Raw genomic sequence first — 17,292 nt, forward strand, 5'->3', positions numbered from 1 at the left:
GATTCTATGATTATATTCAGCACCCCTAGTAGGTACAGGGAATATCTGGTAGCAGCCGGTGATCACACCGGCGCATGTGCGCTGCGCTCTCAATGGACGGCATACTATCCAGTGAGAGAGTTGTGCTGTGACCGTGACATGACTCCCGTGCGCATGCATGAGCCCAAGAACCAAGAGAGAAGACCAAATGAAGATGTAGATGTGACAGCATGAAGATGTGACAGCACGCCACAGGAGAGATTTGTTTTTAGGTAAGTCTGTCATAAAGATATTTCACCATATGCCAGGTAGTCTGTACGGGGCCTCGCAATTTCTATAAGCAGCCCTGGTTAGATGGCGTGTGCATGACAAACTTTGGCACCTTTTGTGTGTGTGTGTGTGTGTGTGGGGGGGGGGGGGTACCCAGTTTTGACAGGTACCCGCTCCCACTGAGCCAGAAGTGGGAGCGGGTACCTGTTCTGGCTCAGTTCACTGCTAGGAACTGAGCCGGAAGTTTGGACCACCCTCCTCTCCCGGCAGCCTTCTGGGTCCCAGAAGACTGTAGCGTATTCACAAAGCGCAGCGTGCTTCGCACATGTGCAGTAGGATACCGGGAGTGGAGCTGCAAGGCTTCACTGCCAAGTTTACTTAGTCAAGATAGCGAGGTCAGCATCTGATAGCCAACTGAATAATCGGCTCGGGTGAGGACACCGCTGGATGCCTGGATAGGTAAGTGCCCTAATATTAAAAGTCAGCAACTACAGCTATTTCTAGCTGCTGACTTAATTTTTTCTGAAGAAGCCTGGAGCTCCTCTTTAACATTATATAGTTTATTCTTCAACTGAAAATGTCATTAATTATCATTACTAGCTGCTCCCTGGAACTGCCATAAAGGCCTTAAGGGTAGTCACATTAAGCGGTACAGTATATTCCAGGATCCTGAGAGAAGTGACCTATTTAAAAAAATGACAGGAGAATAAAAGGTTGTTTGAGGGCTCAGGTAGAAAGCTTTTAAAAGGACTGCACAGCAGGCTGTATTTTTCCCCAGACTTGGTTATTTAAGAACTAAATGAGCCCTAAAGGGCACCTGTATTGAAATAACAATTACAAAAAAATGGAGGTCAATGTGGTTCTAGGTTCATTTAGAAATAGGTCTAGCTGTAGACCTCTGTGCCCATTTACTGATGGCCTGATGACCGCATGTCAGCTTGTGGTTATTAAGATAGACTCTTATCATTCAGCATCTTAGAATATTACCTTTCTTTTATTTCCTTGTAGCCTTTTTTCCTTTTCCTTTTACCTTTGATACTACATACAGTATAACACAATTTCTGTCCCTTTATTCTACACTCATTTCCCCATTGTATGCATGGAAGGAGCCATGGTTGTCACTCATGCCTGACTACAAACATGTCTACCTCTTAGCCTAGAAACTAAAGCAAATACTACATCTAAGGACAGGTAAACTGCAATACATTACATTTTTTTAATTTTTAGGTTTACATACCCTTGAAGGTAAAATAATGGAAAACATTAACTTATGAAGAAAAATGATAAAAACTAAGAGATAGCCTAATAAATATATTGAGAGATGGCCTCACTTGTATGAATATGATCATACAATCGATCTTTCAGTGCAAAAAAACGGATCAAATTGAATAAAAAATGCAGACCAAACATCATTTGCTCAATTTCATATGCTCTTGGTCTGCAAAAATGAATGGCTCTGGTGGAATTTTGTTGTCACTTCTAATCAAACACATATTTTGCATGTGTGCCACTGCACTGATTGCACTTTAGATTGATTAAATTATAGTTTTTAATTGATTGCATTTTTGATTTATGTTTTCACTCAAATGCAAGATGTGGGACAATATAATCCATGTTGCATCAGTTGATATTTTAACCACTTTCCCACTGCTCACATTGCTGCTACTGCAGCAATGCGGCTCGTTATCGTCCTGCGACGTAGACCTACGTCGCTGGACTCCTCCCACTGTAGGCGGCGCTCGCGCGCCGCCGGAGGCGCGCTCCCGCTGTTTTCAGTCACATGGGGAGTCGGGCCAGGGGAGGAGCAGCGGCGATCACCGCTGCTCTTCCCCGATTGTCGGGGAATCGAGTGAGGAGATCCGCCCGCTTGTGTAAACAGAGCGGGCGGATCTCCTAAGTGACAGGGAGTCACAAATCGGAGTGTTCAGCATAGCTGAACATCCGATCTGTCCCTGACTCACTCAATCACCTCCCCCCCCACACGTTAGTAAGCACCAGGCATACATTAACCCCTCCCTCTCCAATAAAATTAACCCCTTCCCTGCCAGTGTCATTTTTACAGTAACAGTGCATATATATAGCACTGATTACTGCAGTAATGTCACTGGTACCCCCAAAAGTGTCAAAAATGTCAGTCAAGGGTCCGATCTGTCCGCCGCAATGTCGCAGTCCCGCAAAAAAAATTGCAGATCGCCGCCATTACGCGTTATAAAAAAAAACACCAAAAATGACAGAAATCTTTCCCTTAGTTAGTAAACGCAATAACTTTTGCGCAAACCAATCAAAATACGCTTGTCGTGATTTTTTTTACCAAACATAGGTAGCAGAAAACAAATTGGCCAAAAATTAAAAAAAAATTTGATTTTTACATTTTTTTGGGGGGGGGGAATTTCATATAAAAAAAATGTTAAAAATAATGTTATTTTTTCAAAATAAACGCTCTTTTTTTGTTTGTAGCGCAAAAAGTAAAAATCGCACTGGTGATCAAATACCACCAAAAGAAAGCTCTGTTTGTGGGAAAAAAAGGACATAAATTTTGTTTGGGTACGGCGTCGCACGACCGCGTAATTGTCAGTTAAAGTCGCACCGCGCCGAATCGCAAAAAGTGGCCTGGACATAAGACAGCAAAATCCTCCGGTGGTAAAGTGGTTTAAATAAAAGTAATTTGGGATGATTTATATCTAAATCTAAATCAATAAGTAATCCCTACATGTATGGTGACCTTAATGGTTACATACTTTTAAAAGTAGGCATCGCCAAGTACTAGCACATTTTCTCTTGTTTACAACATCATCTGATTTACTACTGGCCCATCACTGAGATGGGCAACCGCAATGATCAATGGTAAAGCTTAAAAGCATAAAGGTGGTGGGTCCAACACCACTGACCAGAAAGCTTCATCTGCAATTGAATTACAGAATACACCCAGTTTTGGGGATCCTGAGATTCCCTAAAGGGGAGCAGAGGAAGTGTATAGGCCCCTGTAGAGTAGGGCCTGGTTTCAAGTGCCACTTAATTTTTTTTTCATAGATTTTCGGAAATGGCAAAATAAAACTAAGGATATCCACAGTTATAATTATTAAAGACCTAAATGAGGATATTTCAGTCAAGAGAATTAATTACATTTTAGTTGTTACGTAAATAAGCAATCCTCTTCTCTGTGTGGCTATCCCAGGAGGTTTTGTATTGCATTTCCAGGGACCAAAGTTGCAAAGAATTAGTCTTTTTTTAACTGCATAACCATATGGTACATACTGTATATATTTACTGTATGTATATATTAAACTCATATTAGCTTTTGCATACCTGTATTATGAGAATACACATCCCGATTGTACCGAGAACATGCTTATTGTCATCAAACCAAATTTTCACTTTCTCATAACAACCCTAAAGAAAAAAAGTAACAAAAAAATGTATTAAAAAAACATTTCTGAAAGTTCTCCTAAAGTCTAAAAATTGTAAAAGCCTAATTTTTAACATTTACAGACATTAATAAGATCAATATCACCAGAAAGCTTTGGGAAATTTAAACAGCCAATCCACTAAAACGGAAATTTCAGTTTTTGGTAGATGCTGGAAAGTTAAACTACCCAACAGTTAATAATATTTCTTGTGGACTCAATTGGTAAGATCCCTGCACTGTGTTCCGGGGGGGGTTTGCACACCTGCTGTGCTCATCATAAGGGGTTGTCACCCTCTTCTGGATTTCTTATTTATTTTTTATGATGGAAAATGTAACAAGAGGAGCCGAAACACCCCCAATGCATTTAAATGAATGAATTCGGGAAGGAACAACTGTCACAGGGACCTAATACGATTTTTCAGGCCTCGCTGGACCGTGATGAGAACATAACTTTAAGAATGCAGATGAAAATCAGTGATAATTCCTAATGTGTGATTGTGTGAATCAGACTTACTGTTCTCCACACTAAGCCTGTAGAGTTGTGACCACAGTCCTGGGAATTCTCCATACAGCATCGATCAGGAACTGTGTTCTCTCCCAGTACTGGGTACCAGTCTGTGTAATCTGTCACCCCGCAGCAATGCATCTGTTAAAAACAGAAATACAACATCGTAAACATGTCAATAGAATCGTATCCATTAGTTTGTACCATATCGAAGCATGCTATGCAAAACATTTGCAGTGACAGAAACCTTTGTCTTGCTATTAGGTTTTAAAGGTCAATGGATTTGATGACTGCCGAGTGGCGGACCCACCCAATGACTTTTTACACCAGGATTCTCAGGTACACCCACCCACAGCAGATACTATAAGGGCTCATGCAGATCTTTATTTTCTTCCTGTGATTAAATTGATTTTAAAGAAGCTCTTTATACTCAAGGCATCTTTAAAGATTTGTTCTGTTTACTTTTCTGGTCTAGTGTGGATCACCATTTTGCAGCTAGCTATGACCTGCTTTGTAGAAGGTCCTATTAAAGTGGAACTAAAGTTGGTTTAGTAAAAATTCTGACAGGCAGGCTTTTTTATGACAGAAGAGGCTGCGGATGTCTATTTTTTCTGTAAATGTGCAGCTCAGTGTGCAGTCTTAGCATGATCCTGTGCTGGAACAAAGTAACTCCAGTACACATGCATGGGAGTTATGCTCACTGGCCCAGCCAGTCAAGGCTGAAGACTTCAAACCTGGAAGAAAACCAGCAAGGAAACAAGGGAGAATCAGGTATAGTGAATTTTGTGTTATTTACATACTAGGATTAATATTTTTCCGTTTTTTTCACTTTGTATTTTTCATGTCAAACATATGTCTTTTCTGATTTCTAATGTTTATTTTTCTTTGTTTTTGTCACGGTCTTTGTATTTCTGTTTCGCTTGTTTCATTTGTTTGGTATTTTGCCTTTGCTTCTAGTAGGATCATTTTTTTTTATTCATTTTTGTTTGTATATTTTTTGTGTAGGGTATTATGACTACTTTGATCATTCAATAAATGTGCTCGAGCTCCGATATGGTGTGCAGCCATTTCTTCTATTAAATACTGGAAGAAGACCAAAAGAAGGTGGAAGCGATGGAGGTGATCGCTGACTTGCAGGGCTGGAGGGGATTACTTTGCTAGGGCAAGTCAGCTATAATGTGATACGATGCTAGCACGTTATGGCAATAAGTTCATTGGGACCCAAAATTATTCATTAGTTCTGCTTTAAGATACATTCTTATGGTAGGCAAAGGAAGTCAAAGCAACATTTGCTGAGTTTTGTGTCCACGAAAGTACAATAGTACAATAACAAAGATGCAGCAAGATTATAACAGGAAAACAAGGTTTTTGTGTAGATGGATTTTACAAGCCTGGTTGGGACTCTCCCACATTGGGCTGCCTATTTGCCCTGGACAGTTAAAGGAATCTAAATAACTCAAGTTCTGGTTCAGCAAAAAAGGTACACAGAATGACTAAAGCTTTCAGGGTTCAAAAAATTCTACAGTCAGCAGGTGGCATGCTACTCTAAAGGGGCTTGGACAGTCACCAAAATGGGTGTAAACATCAACTTTTACGCTAGCCATACATTTACAGCCCACAGGCTGAACAAGAGAAAATCGATGTATACTTTCATCTATGGCAAACAGTGTGGATGGAGGAATCTCTCCAGCCGGTTATTGTATTCTGACCGCTGCGGTACCTGCAGCTGCCTAAATATCTGAACAGTGACTACATTTGATAAGATGTCTTCACCGTTGGGTTGTCAAACTTTCCACCTGACTCAGTCCAGTTTTTTTGAGCCGTGTGGTTACAATAGGGCCTCTCATGGCTCAAATGTCAGCCGATTCAGCAGGAATTGTCCGAAACTCAAGCTGTTTATATGTGATAAATCACTATAGCAAACTTTTAAGCGTTCCCCTTCTTTTCTAATATCTATCTATCTATCTATCTATCTATCTATCTATCTATCTATCTATCTATCTATCTATCTATCTATCTATCTATCTATCTATCTATCTATCTATCTATCTATCTATCTATCTATCTATCTATCTATCTATCTATCTATCTATCTATCTATCTATCTATCTATCTATCTATCTATCTATCTATCTATCTATCTATCTATCTACCTATCTGTGATTTTATCTATCTATCTGTGATTATATATGCCATTACCCATAGGGTATGGATAAACTCTGAAGCATGATTACTCAAGGGAGCTCTGGACCCAACAGTTTGCCTCTACACTGGGATTGCTTTAGTGGATCTTTTGTTACATCAAAGTACATTCTATTTCAAAAAGCCTTCTGATTATATACAGTATATAGAACTCTAACACTGACAAAAAGTAGAAAAATGAGGCAGGAGGAGCTTATTAAGATGGGGGTGTACCAGGCATGGCTCAGCAGTCTACAGAACCAGCTAGTTGGTTTTGTAACATAGTCACATTTCCAACCCCGGAATAGAGACATTTATTTAGCAAACTCAGGTTTTTGTCTACAAAACCCAGTAAGGAATTTGTAAAAATGTTACCTTTATACAAATGCGCATTCATCCTGCTTTTATGATTCCCTTTACACATTCAGCTTTAAGATTTTTCTTTTGTTTGCAATTTGAAAGGAAATCAGAAATTCAATCTGTGTGGCAATATCTACAAATCTTATTTCTAATCAACACTGCATTTTCCGCATTTCTCACAGTGCCATGCATCAGACATGTATGGAAAAGAAAAGAAACCCACTTCAGCCTGAATAATGTTCCATGCGTTCTTCAGCCCGACATTATTCTCTGTATTGTAAAGCAATAAACCATCTTTCAAATCCTGCTTTGCATTCTCATTGACCTAAAAGGGGAAAAAAGAAAAAAAAAAATGATATACAAATAAACAGAAAATGAAAACACAGAAAACTCATTGTTCATTCAATTTAATTCCTAAGAGCTAGAGCGGTACTTCTAAACCAAGAATAATTTTGAGCAAGAGATAAAAGAAATAAATAGATATGGAATGGGAGATAGGTGAAGCGGAGGAAGCAAAACCCCAACAGGGGCATAACCTCCTTTCCAGGGGCTTCCAGCTACATTTTCTACCATAGACATTGCTCACTGGTGCTGAAATAGTGCTATAAATCTGCTCAGGGAAATAAAGCACAGTGGCTCATATGTGGGGATGCCATAATGGTTCTGCACCTATACGGTAGGTTTCTGCAAAGTCCCACAGCTACGTGTTGCTCTTGCTACTGAAGTCCAACAATGCAGCTTCCTGTGATGGTGTGGCAATGATGCTACACTGCTCTTGAATTCAGAGCAGAATTATCACTCTCATGTAGGTTGTCCCTTTTTGTACTATTGTTGCAGGGGGCGTTGCTATCATCATTGTCACTGCAAACTTAAAAGCCTGTAGCTTGTCAATCAACAACAACAAGAGAGGGGCGCATTGACCTTGAGCATTACCACTAAATAGGTTTATTAAAATCCAAAATAATATACATTATACTCACAAACAATTGTAGATAGCACACATATATACACGATCAGACAAAAGATCTCCAGACTCAGAATCACCCTCTTCCTCAGAGCCAAAGAGTGCTAGAGAGTACAGAGTAGCACTCTTTGCCTCTGAGGAAGAGGGTTCGCCCTCGAAACACGTCAGCCTAAACAGATTTGTGCGGACATTAGCACGCTATCCAGCACCGTGGAGTGCCTTGGCTACCTTGGGGATCTTCTGTCCGACCGTGTATTTATGTGTGCTAATTTGTTTGTGAGTATAATGTATATTATTTTGGGGTTTAATAAATATTTTTAGTGGTAATGCACCAGGTCGGTGCGCCCCTCTCTTGTTGTTGCTTTTTAGTGTTTTTGGATACCCTTGGTCCTGAGGGAGCGGCAAGGCCATAAGTGATGCCAACAAAGACCATTGAATACTAATCTTTTCCTTCATCACACACCACTTGAACGCAGGAGAATTTTTAAGCTGCTGAATCGAAGCAGAACATGATGGATGTCCCGTTCAGTGTCTGTCTGCATTTTGATAGCAAACCCAATGCTGGATCTATAGCCCTGGTGTCCAATCTGCGGCCCTTTGGCACTTTTTGAGACCCCTGCAGGCACTTACCTGAGTTTCCCTATTGCCCTGTTATAGCAGTGATTTCTAGCAGTCTCATGTAACATGTTTCTAGTCAACGGTCTCCTGAAGCATTTTTCCAACAACTTCCATAACATGTTCACAGTCTCTGATAACATTTTGCAGTATGTCTGTCATCTCTGGCCATCTCTTATCATGTCTGCAGTTTTTGACCATCTTCTGTATTATGGTCACAATCTCTTACCATCTCCTGTATCATGTTCATAGTCTTTGACTAAATCTTGATGTAAGTCTGCTGTCTTGGACACTGAATGTTTACTGAATTTTATACGCAGTCCTTTGGTGATGTTAAAGGCCGTACTTGAGGCCCCCAATATCAAGAAAGTTGACTACCACTTGTGTCTGTTTACATCAGGCCACCTTTGATCTGTTACATTTCGGTCTGTAAAAAACAAAAAGGATGCAGTCCAGATCTGGATCTGGGAGAAATCTTGTGTGGACACATCTGTCGGCATTGAGCTTCCGATCAAGTCCCCCTGAAAAACTGACAGGCAGACCTAATCAGGCAAGCCCTTGTAAAAGGGCCCATACAGTTCTGCCAGCTTACACTCCATCTAATACCAGAAGATATATTATGTATAATAGGGATTCCAGTGATACCAGGATTGATTCAGTGAGTCATTCTGACATGTGAACAAGCCAATACAGAAACTAAATCAGTCATGGTGCCAGGAATCAAAGATCTGCTAATTTTCATTTTACGAGCACTACCAAAGCCAGAAAACAAACACAATAAAATCATTCAAAATCATATTTACAAATTAACTTCTTCATAGCAGTTTATACAGATATTATCATTTAGACATGAGTTCCCCTTGAGAAAAGGACTTCTGCAAACATTCCACATAAATTGGGTATTGTAGGTTGAGAATAAAATGGGGGGAATGAGGCAACAAGATTTTAATGGAAACATAGGACATCCACACTCTTCAATTGCCAGGATGCTACATTCTCCATTTAGTCTGAAAGGAAACGGGAAAGGATAAATATATATGACCTGCCTTGATTTGTGATTGAAGGTGCAAGCTCCAAGTCTGTCATTCTCATCCATGCATTGCTACCTTAAACCCAGTGCCGGGCTACTTTAAAAAAATAAAAGTGATAAAAAAGTAATAAAGCAGCTCAGGCTACAATGTTCATGTTCAATCTGGAGTTGTCCCTATACCATAATATATTCTCAGATTTCAGGGTTGATTAATGCCCAGTTTTGCTCAAAAGAGGGCGTCATCAAGGGGCCCTACCCTAAACGTGTAATGGTGCAGAGAGCAGTGCTGACATGACCCCATCAATGCCACTCTTTGCATCGAAAAGAAACAGCACAGAAAAAAAGGCAAAAAAAGGAAAAGGACCCAGTGGCATTACATAACCTGTCTAACAAATTTGTAAAAGGAAGTATTAAAATAAATAACAATATATACTTAATTTAGAACATGGCTTTCAATGCCTGCTGCAGGTGATGTCACAGTCATATACCAGGAGAGCTTAGTGCTCAAAATTCTGTGAGAACTGCAAGATTTGTGTTAGATTTGGACATCTAGCTCTTTTTCCATGCAGCTCCGAGACACAGTTACATGACCCGCACCTCCTAAGTGTGTCAGAAACCAGCATTTTTCATTTTATTTTTTTCAAAAATGCTGCATTTTTTGGCAACTGTTTAGGTACTTTTTATACTAGTGGTGTGGGACTGTCAACTAAGCAGACCTTCCATTTTTTATGAAAGGTCAGCTTTAAGAGAAATTCAAGTTGAAATAGGGATCCTGGGTAGTATAGGGGACATAACTCTCTAAGTTGCACTTCTCTGGCTAATAAATGTAGACCCAGATAGCATTATGCCATTATACTAATGAGTTCAATATTCTACAGCATGGTAAAAAATTCCAGGCAAAGAGACCTAATTTTTCCTAACCTTTCACATTTTTCCTAACCTTTTTCAAAGAAGATTTCTTACTACCAACCCAATGTCTGCCTCTGATAAAGCTTCATTATCCACTAGGTGACAGCTTTATAAACTCAACTTGAGTTTTTTTTTTCCTCTGCTGCAAAATATAATGTCATCCTCATTAAGGAAGGTGACATAGACTGGAAATAAAAGATATAAATTTCCACCTGAAAACCATAAGTCACTTTGACCTCTGTGCCAGGATTTACATTCTGTAATAGAGTGTTGAGGTTAAATAAATAAATTAAAAATGACATTCGTGATCTATGGCTAGCAGGAGGGCAGAGGACATCAAATTTTATAGGGGGTGATTGAGCAGCAGTTTATTGCTGAGCGAATTTTCTAAATTATGATAACCATAGATTAATAAAAAAAAACAAAAAAAAAAAACAATTAAATGGAAGTTGCAATTTACACTAAATTGTTTCCCAAACAATAAAACAAAAACAGAATGACCGCTTTGTAATGTGTACAGTATTTTAATAGAGCTGAACTCCAGGCGGAACATAGAAGACACAAATGAATGCAGCTCTGCCATCATGCATCATTTACTATATTTTTTTAATACAAGCAGTTTAAGTATCTGAATTTGACTTGGCACTAGCCTCCTTAAATGTCCTGTATGTCAGAGTCCAGACGGGGGTAGATGCCAATCAACTGAGCTGCAGTGTTTATGTGCTAACATGGACCATGCTGAAAGCAGAAGAGAGCAGAAAGATTAGACCAGGGGTCTTCAAACTATGGCCCTCCAGTTGTTCAGGAACTACAATTCCCATCATGCTAGTCATGTCTCTGAATGTCAGAGTTTTACAATGCCTCATGGGATGTGTAGTTCTGCAACAGCTGGAGGGCCGGAGTTTGAGGATCCCTGGATTAGACCATCAGTATGCTGCTTCTTCTTTCACTGTCCAGTCACAGAGGGAAAATACCGGTTAAACAATTGCAGCAGAGAAAAATCTGATTTCCTACCCTGTCAAACAGGGCTGTGTTGTATGGCAGGGCTATGTAAACCTTAGAATAACATGAACAGATATAGAAATTATTTGCCGTGTAAAATATCTCCAATTTGCCTTGAGTTTAGCTTTTGTCAAATGAAGCACAAAAAAAATATAAGCTGAAATGCACACTGGCATTACACACTGCTTCCTCTGTCACAGCTGGCAGTAAAATTCCCAACTTAGGCTGAAGTCAGATGCTAGGGGTAGCATTGACTATTCTCTATATATCACGTTGCAGTTTGATTGCCTGCTAGATCACATGGAAGGAGGTCCCGTGCACACTAATTAGTAAAGCAAATCTCCTGCGCTCAAGTAGAATCTGACGGAGTATAGAGAGGTACACTTCAAACTCAGGTGTTAAAAAAGCTACTGGTCTTGCTGCCCCCTCAGGATCAAGGGTATCCAGAACCAACTGGGAGAAAAGACAAAAAAAGAAAGGAGGGCCCACCGACCTAGTGCATTACCATTAAAACAATTTATTAGAATATTAAAAAGTGTACAGAATACTCACAAAACTGGTGTGATAATACACACATCAACATAGCATGTACAATCTCCAAGGTAGCCAAGGTCCCAAATGTAGCAAATAGGCATGCAGATGGTCGCATGGGGCTGCTATGGCTGGGCTGACGCGTTTCCGGGGCGAACCCCCTACCTCAGAGCCAGAAAAATGCTGCTCAAATGAAGGGGGTTCACCCCTGAAACACGTCAGCCCAGCCATAGCAGCTCCATGCGACCATCTGCATGCCTATTTGCTACATTTGGGACCTTGACTACCTTGGAGATTGTACATGCTATGTTGATGTGTGTATTATTACACCAGTTTTGTGAGTATTCTGTACACTTTTTAATATTTTAATAAATGGTTTTAATGGTAATGCACTAGGTCGGTGCGCCCTCCTTTCTTTTTTTGTCTTTTCTCCCATGCACACCAATACCAGAGCATTGCCACTGGTTGCAATAGAGGAAGTGGTGAGGCAGTGCTGTCAAGATGAGTATCAGTGGGTTGGGGGCCCTTTGCAACGGCAGTGTCACTTTGCCCTGAATGAGCAACCCTTTCTATGCAACTGACCTGTAATAAGTATAGACATAAGTAATTCTGATACTTGTCTGTTACTCGTTTACCACATGCACGGCGTGTTCTAAAGCCAGGCAACTAGCATTTTTTGAAGGAGACCAGTAATGACAGCCCCCATACTTCTCTCACAGCAGGTAAACTTTAAACATTGGGTGCTCAAGAGAGGAATGATAAACTAGAAAAACCCTTTTACACTCAATAGTTATCAGCTTTTTAAATCACAAGAAAAGCCAGGGACATGAGCTGACCTTTAAACAAGTCGACAAAGTCAAATACACGGGCCATGACCACGAGTGGATTTTTCAAGGATAGCTTTTTAAAACATCCACTTGTTTAAAAGAGGGCATCAGTTCATCCAAAATGGTTTGTTAGCTGCATTTCTTCCTCGCTAATGCTCTCGACGGCAGCCTAGTCAAAGGAGTACTTCTCAATTAATGGTCAGTGGAGCGTACTTAATGCAAGGTCTGCGAACCGAGCGAGCCTGATGAAAAGCCAATTGAGCATCGCTCCCAACTTGTGGACAATAAACATCTGGATTTTATGAAGCTCCTCTACTCAGGATATTATACTTTTAGAATCCTTATTATACACCCAGGACATTTTTAAGGTGGAGTTAATTGATGGGTAATTGGTAAGTTAGTGATGACTACAAAGATGATTATTAATTTTAGCTGGTAATACTGAAGCAGTGGCAGACAGGACTTTGTAGCAAAGTTCTTTGACTGACCTTCAAGGTGTTGCTTACTGCATAAATTGGAACTAGCTTCTGCGGGACATTAAGGGTCAGCTCTGTTTCTTCCCCAGAGCCCAATTATATAGTATCTGTATTAAATCCCAATTCCAGTGATTTTTATTTTGAAATAGGCAGCCCAGCTTAATCAAAAAATATAAAATGCAGCTCTGGCTGCAATTATCTGCTTCTCTTCAATGTTGTCCCCAGAAGACTAACCTTTCAAGGTCTAATGAGCCCTGGGCATCATGGACCCGCACCTCATGTCCTCATGCGCTCTGCACTCACAGTATAACAATGTAGAGCATGGCATTGATGTGTATATGTCAAGTCCTCACCTGTAAGCTCAAACAGGGACCCTTGAAGGCTAATCTTGATGGGAAAGTGACAAAGTTTAGATCATGTTCCAATATAGATATGCTTGAGTTTTATTCAAAAATATCAAAGACACTCATAATGAAAAAAAAAGTATATAATTTCCCGTTGTGTATGTTTGGTATTTTTGCACTGCCACATTTAAGTTGTGAGGGGTGGGGGCTTTGTACATATAATGCAAATTAGGAGATTCATTTTAACTACTTTACCACCGGAGGATTTTGCGGTCTTACGTCTGGGCCACTTTTGCGATTCGGCACTGTGCGACTTTAACTAACAATTGCGCGGTCATGCAACGCCGTACTCAAACAAAATTTACGCCCTTTTCTCCCCACAAACAGAGCTTTCTTTTGGTGGTATTTGATCACCTGTGCGATTTTTACTTTTTGCGCTATAAACAAAAAAATAGCGACAATTTTGAAAAAAATAAATATATTTTTCACATTTTTTTATATGAAATTCCCCCCAAAAAATGTAAAAATCAAATTTTTTTATCATTTTAGGCCAATTTGTTTTCTGCTACATATTTTTGGTAAAAAACATTGCAATAAGCGTATTTTGATTGGTTTTCACAAAAGTTATTGCGTTTACTAACTAAGGGAAAGATTTCTGTCATTTTTGGTGTTTTTTTTTTTAACGAGTAATGGCGGTGATCTGCGATTTTTTTTGCGGGGCTGCGACATTGCGGCAGACAGATTGGACCCTTGACTGACATTTTTGACACTTTTGGGCGTACCAGTGACATTACTACAATAATCAGTGATATAAATATGCACTGTTACTGTAAAAATGACACTGGCAGGGAAGTGGTTAATTTTATTGGAGAGGGAGGGGTTAATGTATGCCTGGTGCTTACTGACGTGTGTGGGGGGAGATGACTGAGTGACACAAGGACAGATCGCAGGTTCAGCTATGCTGAACCCTGCAATCTGACCCTGCCTGTCACTTAGGAGACCCGCCCGCTTTGTTTACACAAGCGGGCGGATCTCCACACTCGATTCCCTGACGACTGGGGAAGAGTGGCGGTGATCACCGCCACTCCTCCCCTGACCCGACTCCCGCTGTGACTGAATACAGCGAGAGCGAGCCTCCGGCGGCGCGCGAGCGCCGCAGAGAAGGGGGAGTGTCTGCCGACGTAGGTCTACGTCGTCAGACCTACAAGAGCCACTTTGCCACAGTAGAGCTCTAGTGAGCTGACGGCAAGTGTAGACCTTTCCAGCCACATATACTTACTTAGAATTTGCTCACCCAAGGCTCTGCTTTGCTGCTGGGAGTGAAAGGAAATCCATGTGTTGACTACAAGTCACTGGAGTTGTAGCTTACATGGGGATATGGACTCCCTAATTGGTCTAGGGTTGTCATGTTAAGCGAGTAACATGTTCCTCCATACCCACGTGTACTGGGTATTTCTTTAGGTTCCTGGTACTGAACAGATCAGTGGGGAAGCAAGAAAAGGTAAACACTGTATATATACTGCAGCGGATGGACAGGTTAAAATAAACCCTTTGCTTTACCTTTGCACAGCACAGGATTGCTTTAACCTCTTACAAAAGAGCTTACGAAAAGGCTTTCTTCTCAAGGCTCCTGTGGATGAATGGAGCCACAGGGGAGCATGGAGAAGGTAAATATTAATAGCAGAGAATCTAGGATATAAAGAGAACCTATTACTTTGTCCTGTAATTGGCAAAGTGACAGATTCACAAAAAAATAGAGCAAGTAGACAGTGATTCATCACATTTTGTCATTACCAGCGTGATCAGGGGCCTGTGCCCCTGATCACTTCCCTAATGATGAAGTGTATTGGGCAGAGTCTTGCAATCCCAGAGCAAGCCTAGTGTGTGATGGCTTAGAGGGGTGCAGCTGCTGGTTGGTGGTGGATTTTGTGGTGAGACATACGCAAATAGTAATTAATCAATATACTGTAAATGTTTAGCAGTGACCACTATATCCTTTCTTTGTTCTCCTAGTGCCTTACGGTTCGGCATATACACTATACTACCAAAAGTATTGGGACACCTGCCTTTACACACACATAAACTTTAATGGCATCCCAGTCTTAGTCCGTAGGGTTCAATATTGAGTTGGCCCACCCTTTGCTGCTATAACAGCTTCAACTCTTCAGGGAAGGCTGTCCACAAGGTTCAGGATTGTGTCTATGGGAATGTTTGACCATTCTTCCAGAAGTGCATTTTTGAGGTCAGGCATGGATGTGGATGAGAAGACTTTGCTCGCAGTCTCTGCTCTAATTCCTCCCAAAGGTGTTCTATTGGGTTGAGGTCAGCATTCTGTGTAGGCCAGTCAAGTTCCTCCACCCCAAACTCAGTCATCCATGTCTTTATGTTCCTTGTTTGTGCACTGGTGCTCAGTCATGTTGAACAGGAAAGGGCCATCTCTAAACTGTTCCCACAAAGTTGTGAGCATAAAATTGTCCAAAATGTCTTGGTATGCTGATGCCTTAAGAGTTCCCTTCACTGGAACTAAGGGGCCAAACCCAACCCCTGAAAAACAACCCCACACCATAACCCCCCCCTTTACCAAATGATTTGGACCAATGTGCAAGGTCCATAAAGACATGGATGAGCGAGTTTTGGTTGGAGGAACTTGACTGGCCTGCACAGACCTCAACCCGAACACCTTTGGGATGAATTAGAGTAGAAACGCGAGCCAGGCTTTCTCATCCACATCAGTGCCTGACCTCACAAATGCAGTTCTGGAAGAATGGTCAAACATTACCATAGACACACTCCTAAACCTTGTGGACAGCCTTCCCAGAAGAGTTGAAGCTGTTATAGCTACAAAGGGTGGGCCAACTCAATATTAAACCCTACGGACTAAGACTGGGTTGGCATTAAAGTTCATGTGCCTGTAAAGGCAAGCGTCCAAATACTTTTGGTAATATAGTGTATGAGTGAAGCTGAGTCTGACAAGCCACCTGTTCTTGAATCATGGGACCAAGAGGTTTATGCTGAAAGCTTGTTTCGGTGAGAGACAAGCTCCATAGTGAGGTGTTTGATGCTGACTCCATCTTCCTGGCTCTACGCTGCCCTTGGATTTAAAGACATATACATGTTTTAAAGTTTGTGGTGAGGGTGAAACAATATAGGCATGGGGACACCTCAGAGGGGTTAGTGGAGATCGCACGTTGAGATTAGGCATTGTTATCAATGGATAACAACTGGATCAACTGCGGGTATAGGATTGTATGGTTGGGTTTTATTACAGTTTTTTTTGTTTTTTATTGGTTGAGCCAGATGGACTTGTGTCTATTTTCAACCTGACTATGTAACTATTTAATTATGTTATATTATCTCAAAAGGGAATTTGGACTGTTTTTTGGACTTTTTTCACAAAATTTGCACTGAGCACTTCTTTCATTCCCATATTTATTTTGTAACACTGTCAAATGAGTGATTGTTCATTTAATTGTTTTATTCCTGATGCTAGTAAACACTTAGCACATCACATTTTTTTTTTACACATTTGAAGTGATTCATCATCATTGTTTGTTTTTGCAGCTTATACATTTATTCCGATCTATGAGCTAATTTATTTATACATAAGCTTCAGGAGATCAGAAACTGGTTAAATGATTTAAGGGGTCTGGAAAAGGCCGAGTTATAAAGCATTAAACGTGACTTTCACCAAACATTCACCAATGGTGAATCAATCGCTGTCTTCTAAAACACATGCACCAGAAAGATTCATCTGCAGGGAATGTTTGGTGACTGCCAGAGTCACTGCTTTATAAATATACTCCATTTCATGTTCACATTACAGCAATAATCTAATAGCTAGCTATTGCAGTCGGAAAATCCTCATTTTCCTCTGCACTGTCTTAGGGTGTTTA

The 17,292-nt window shown here is 40.6% G+C and overlaps 1 protein-coding gene across 3 annotated transcripts in view; it reads right to left on the reverse strand.

Annotated features, from left to right (window-relative positions):
• TSPAN9 (tetraspanin 9) overlaps positions 1-17,292 on the reverse strand; it is a 989,451-nt gene that overhangs the window by 357,275 nt on the left and 614,884 nt on the right. For all 3 annotated transcript variants that reach the window (XM_082255249.1, XM_082255248.1, XM_082255247.1), the window contains 3 exons: positions 6,925-7,026; positions 4,170-4,301; positions 3,556-3,639 (listed from right to left, as the gene is read on the reverse strand). In XM_082255249.1, coding sequence (XP_082111375.1) covers positions 3,556-3,639; positions 4,170-4,301; positions 6,925-7,026 — 318 coding nt within the window. The remainder of the gene's footprint in view (positions 1-3,555; positions 3,640-4,169; positions 4,302-6,924; positions 7,027-17,292) is intronic.

This window comes from Pelophylax lessonae, assembly GCF_965119305.1.
Source record: "Pelophylax lessonae genome assembly, chromosome: 4".
Classification (NCBI taxonomy): Eukaryota; Metazoa; Chordata; class Amphibia; order Anura; family Ranidae; genus Pelophylax; species Pelophylax lessonae.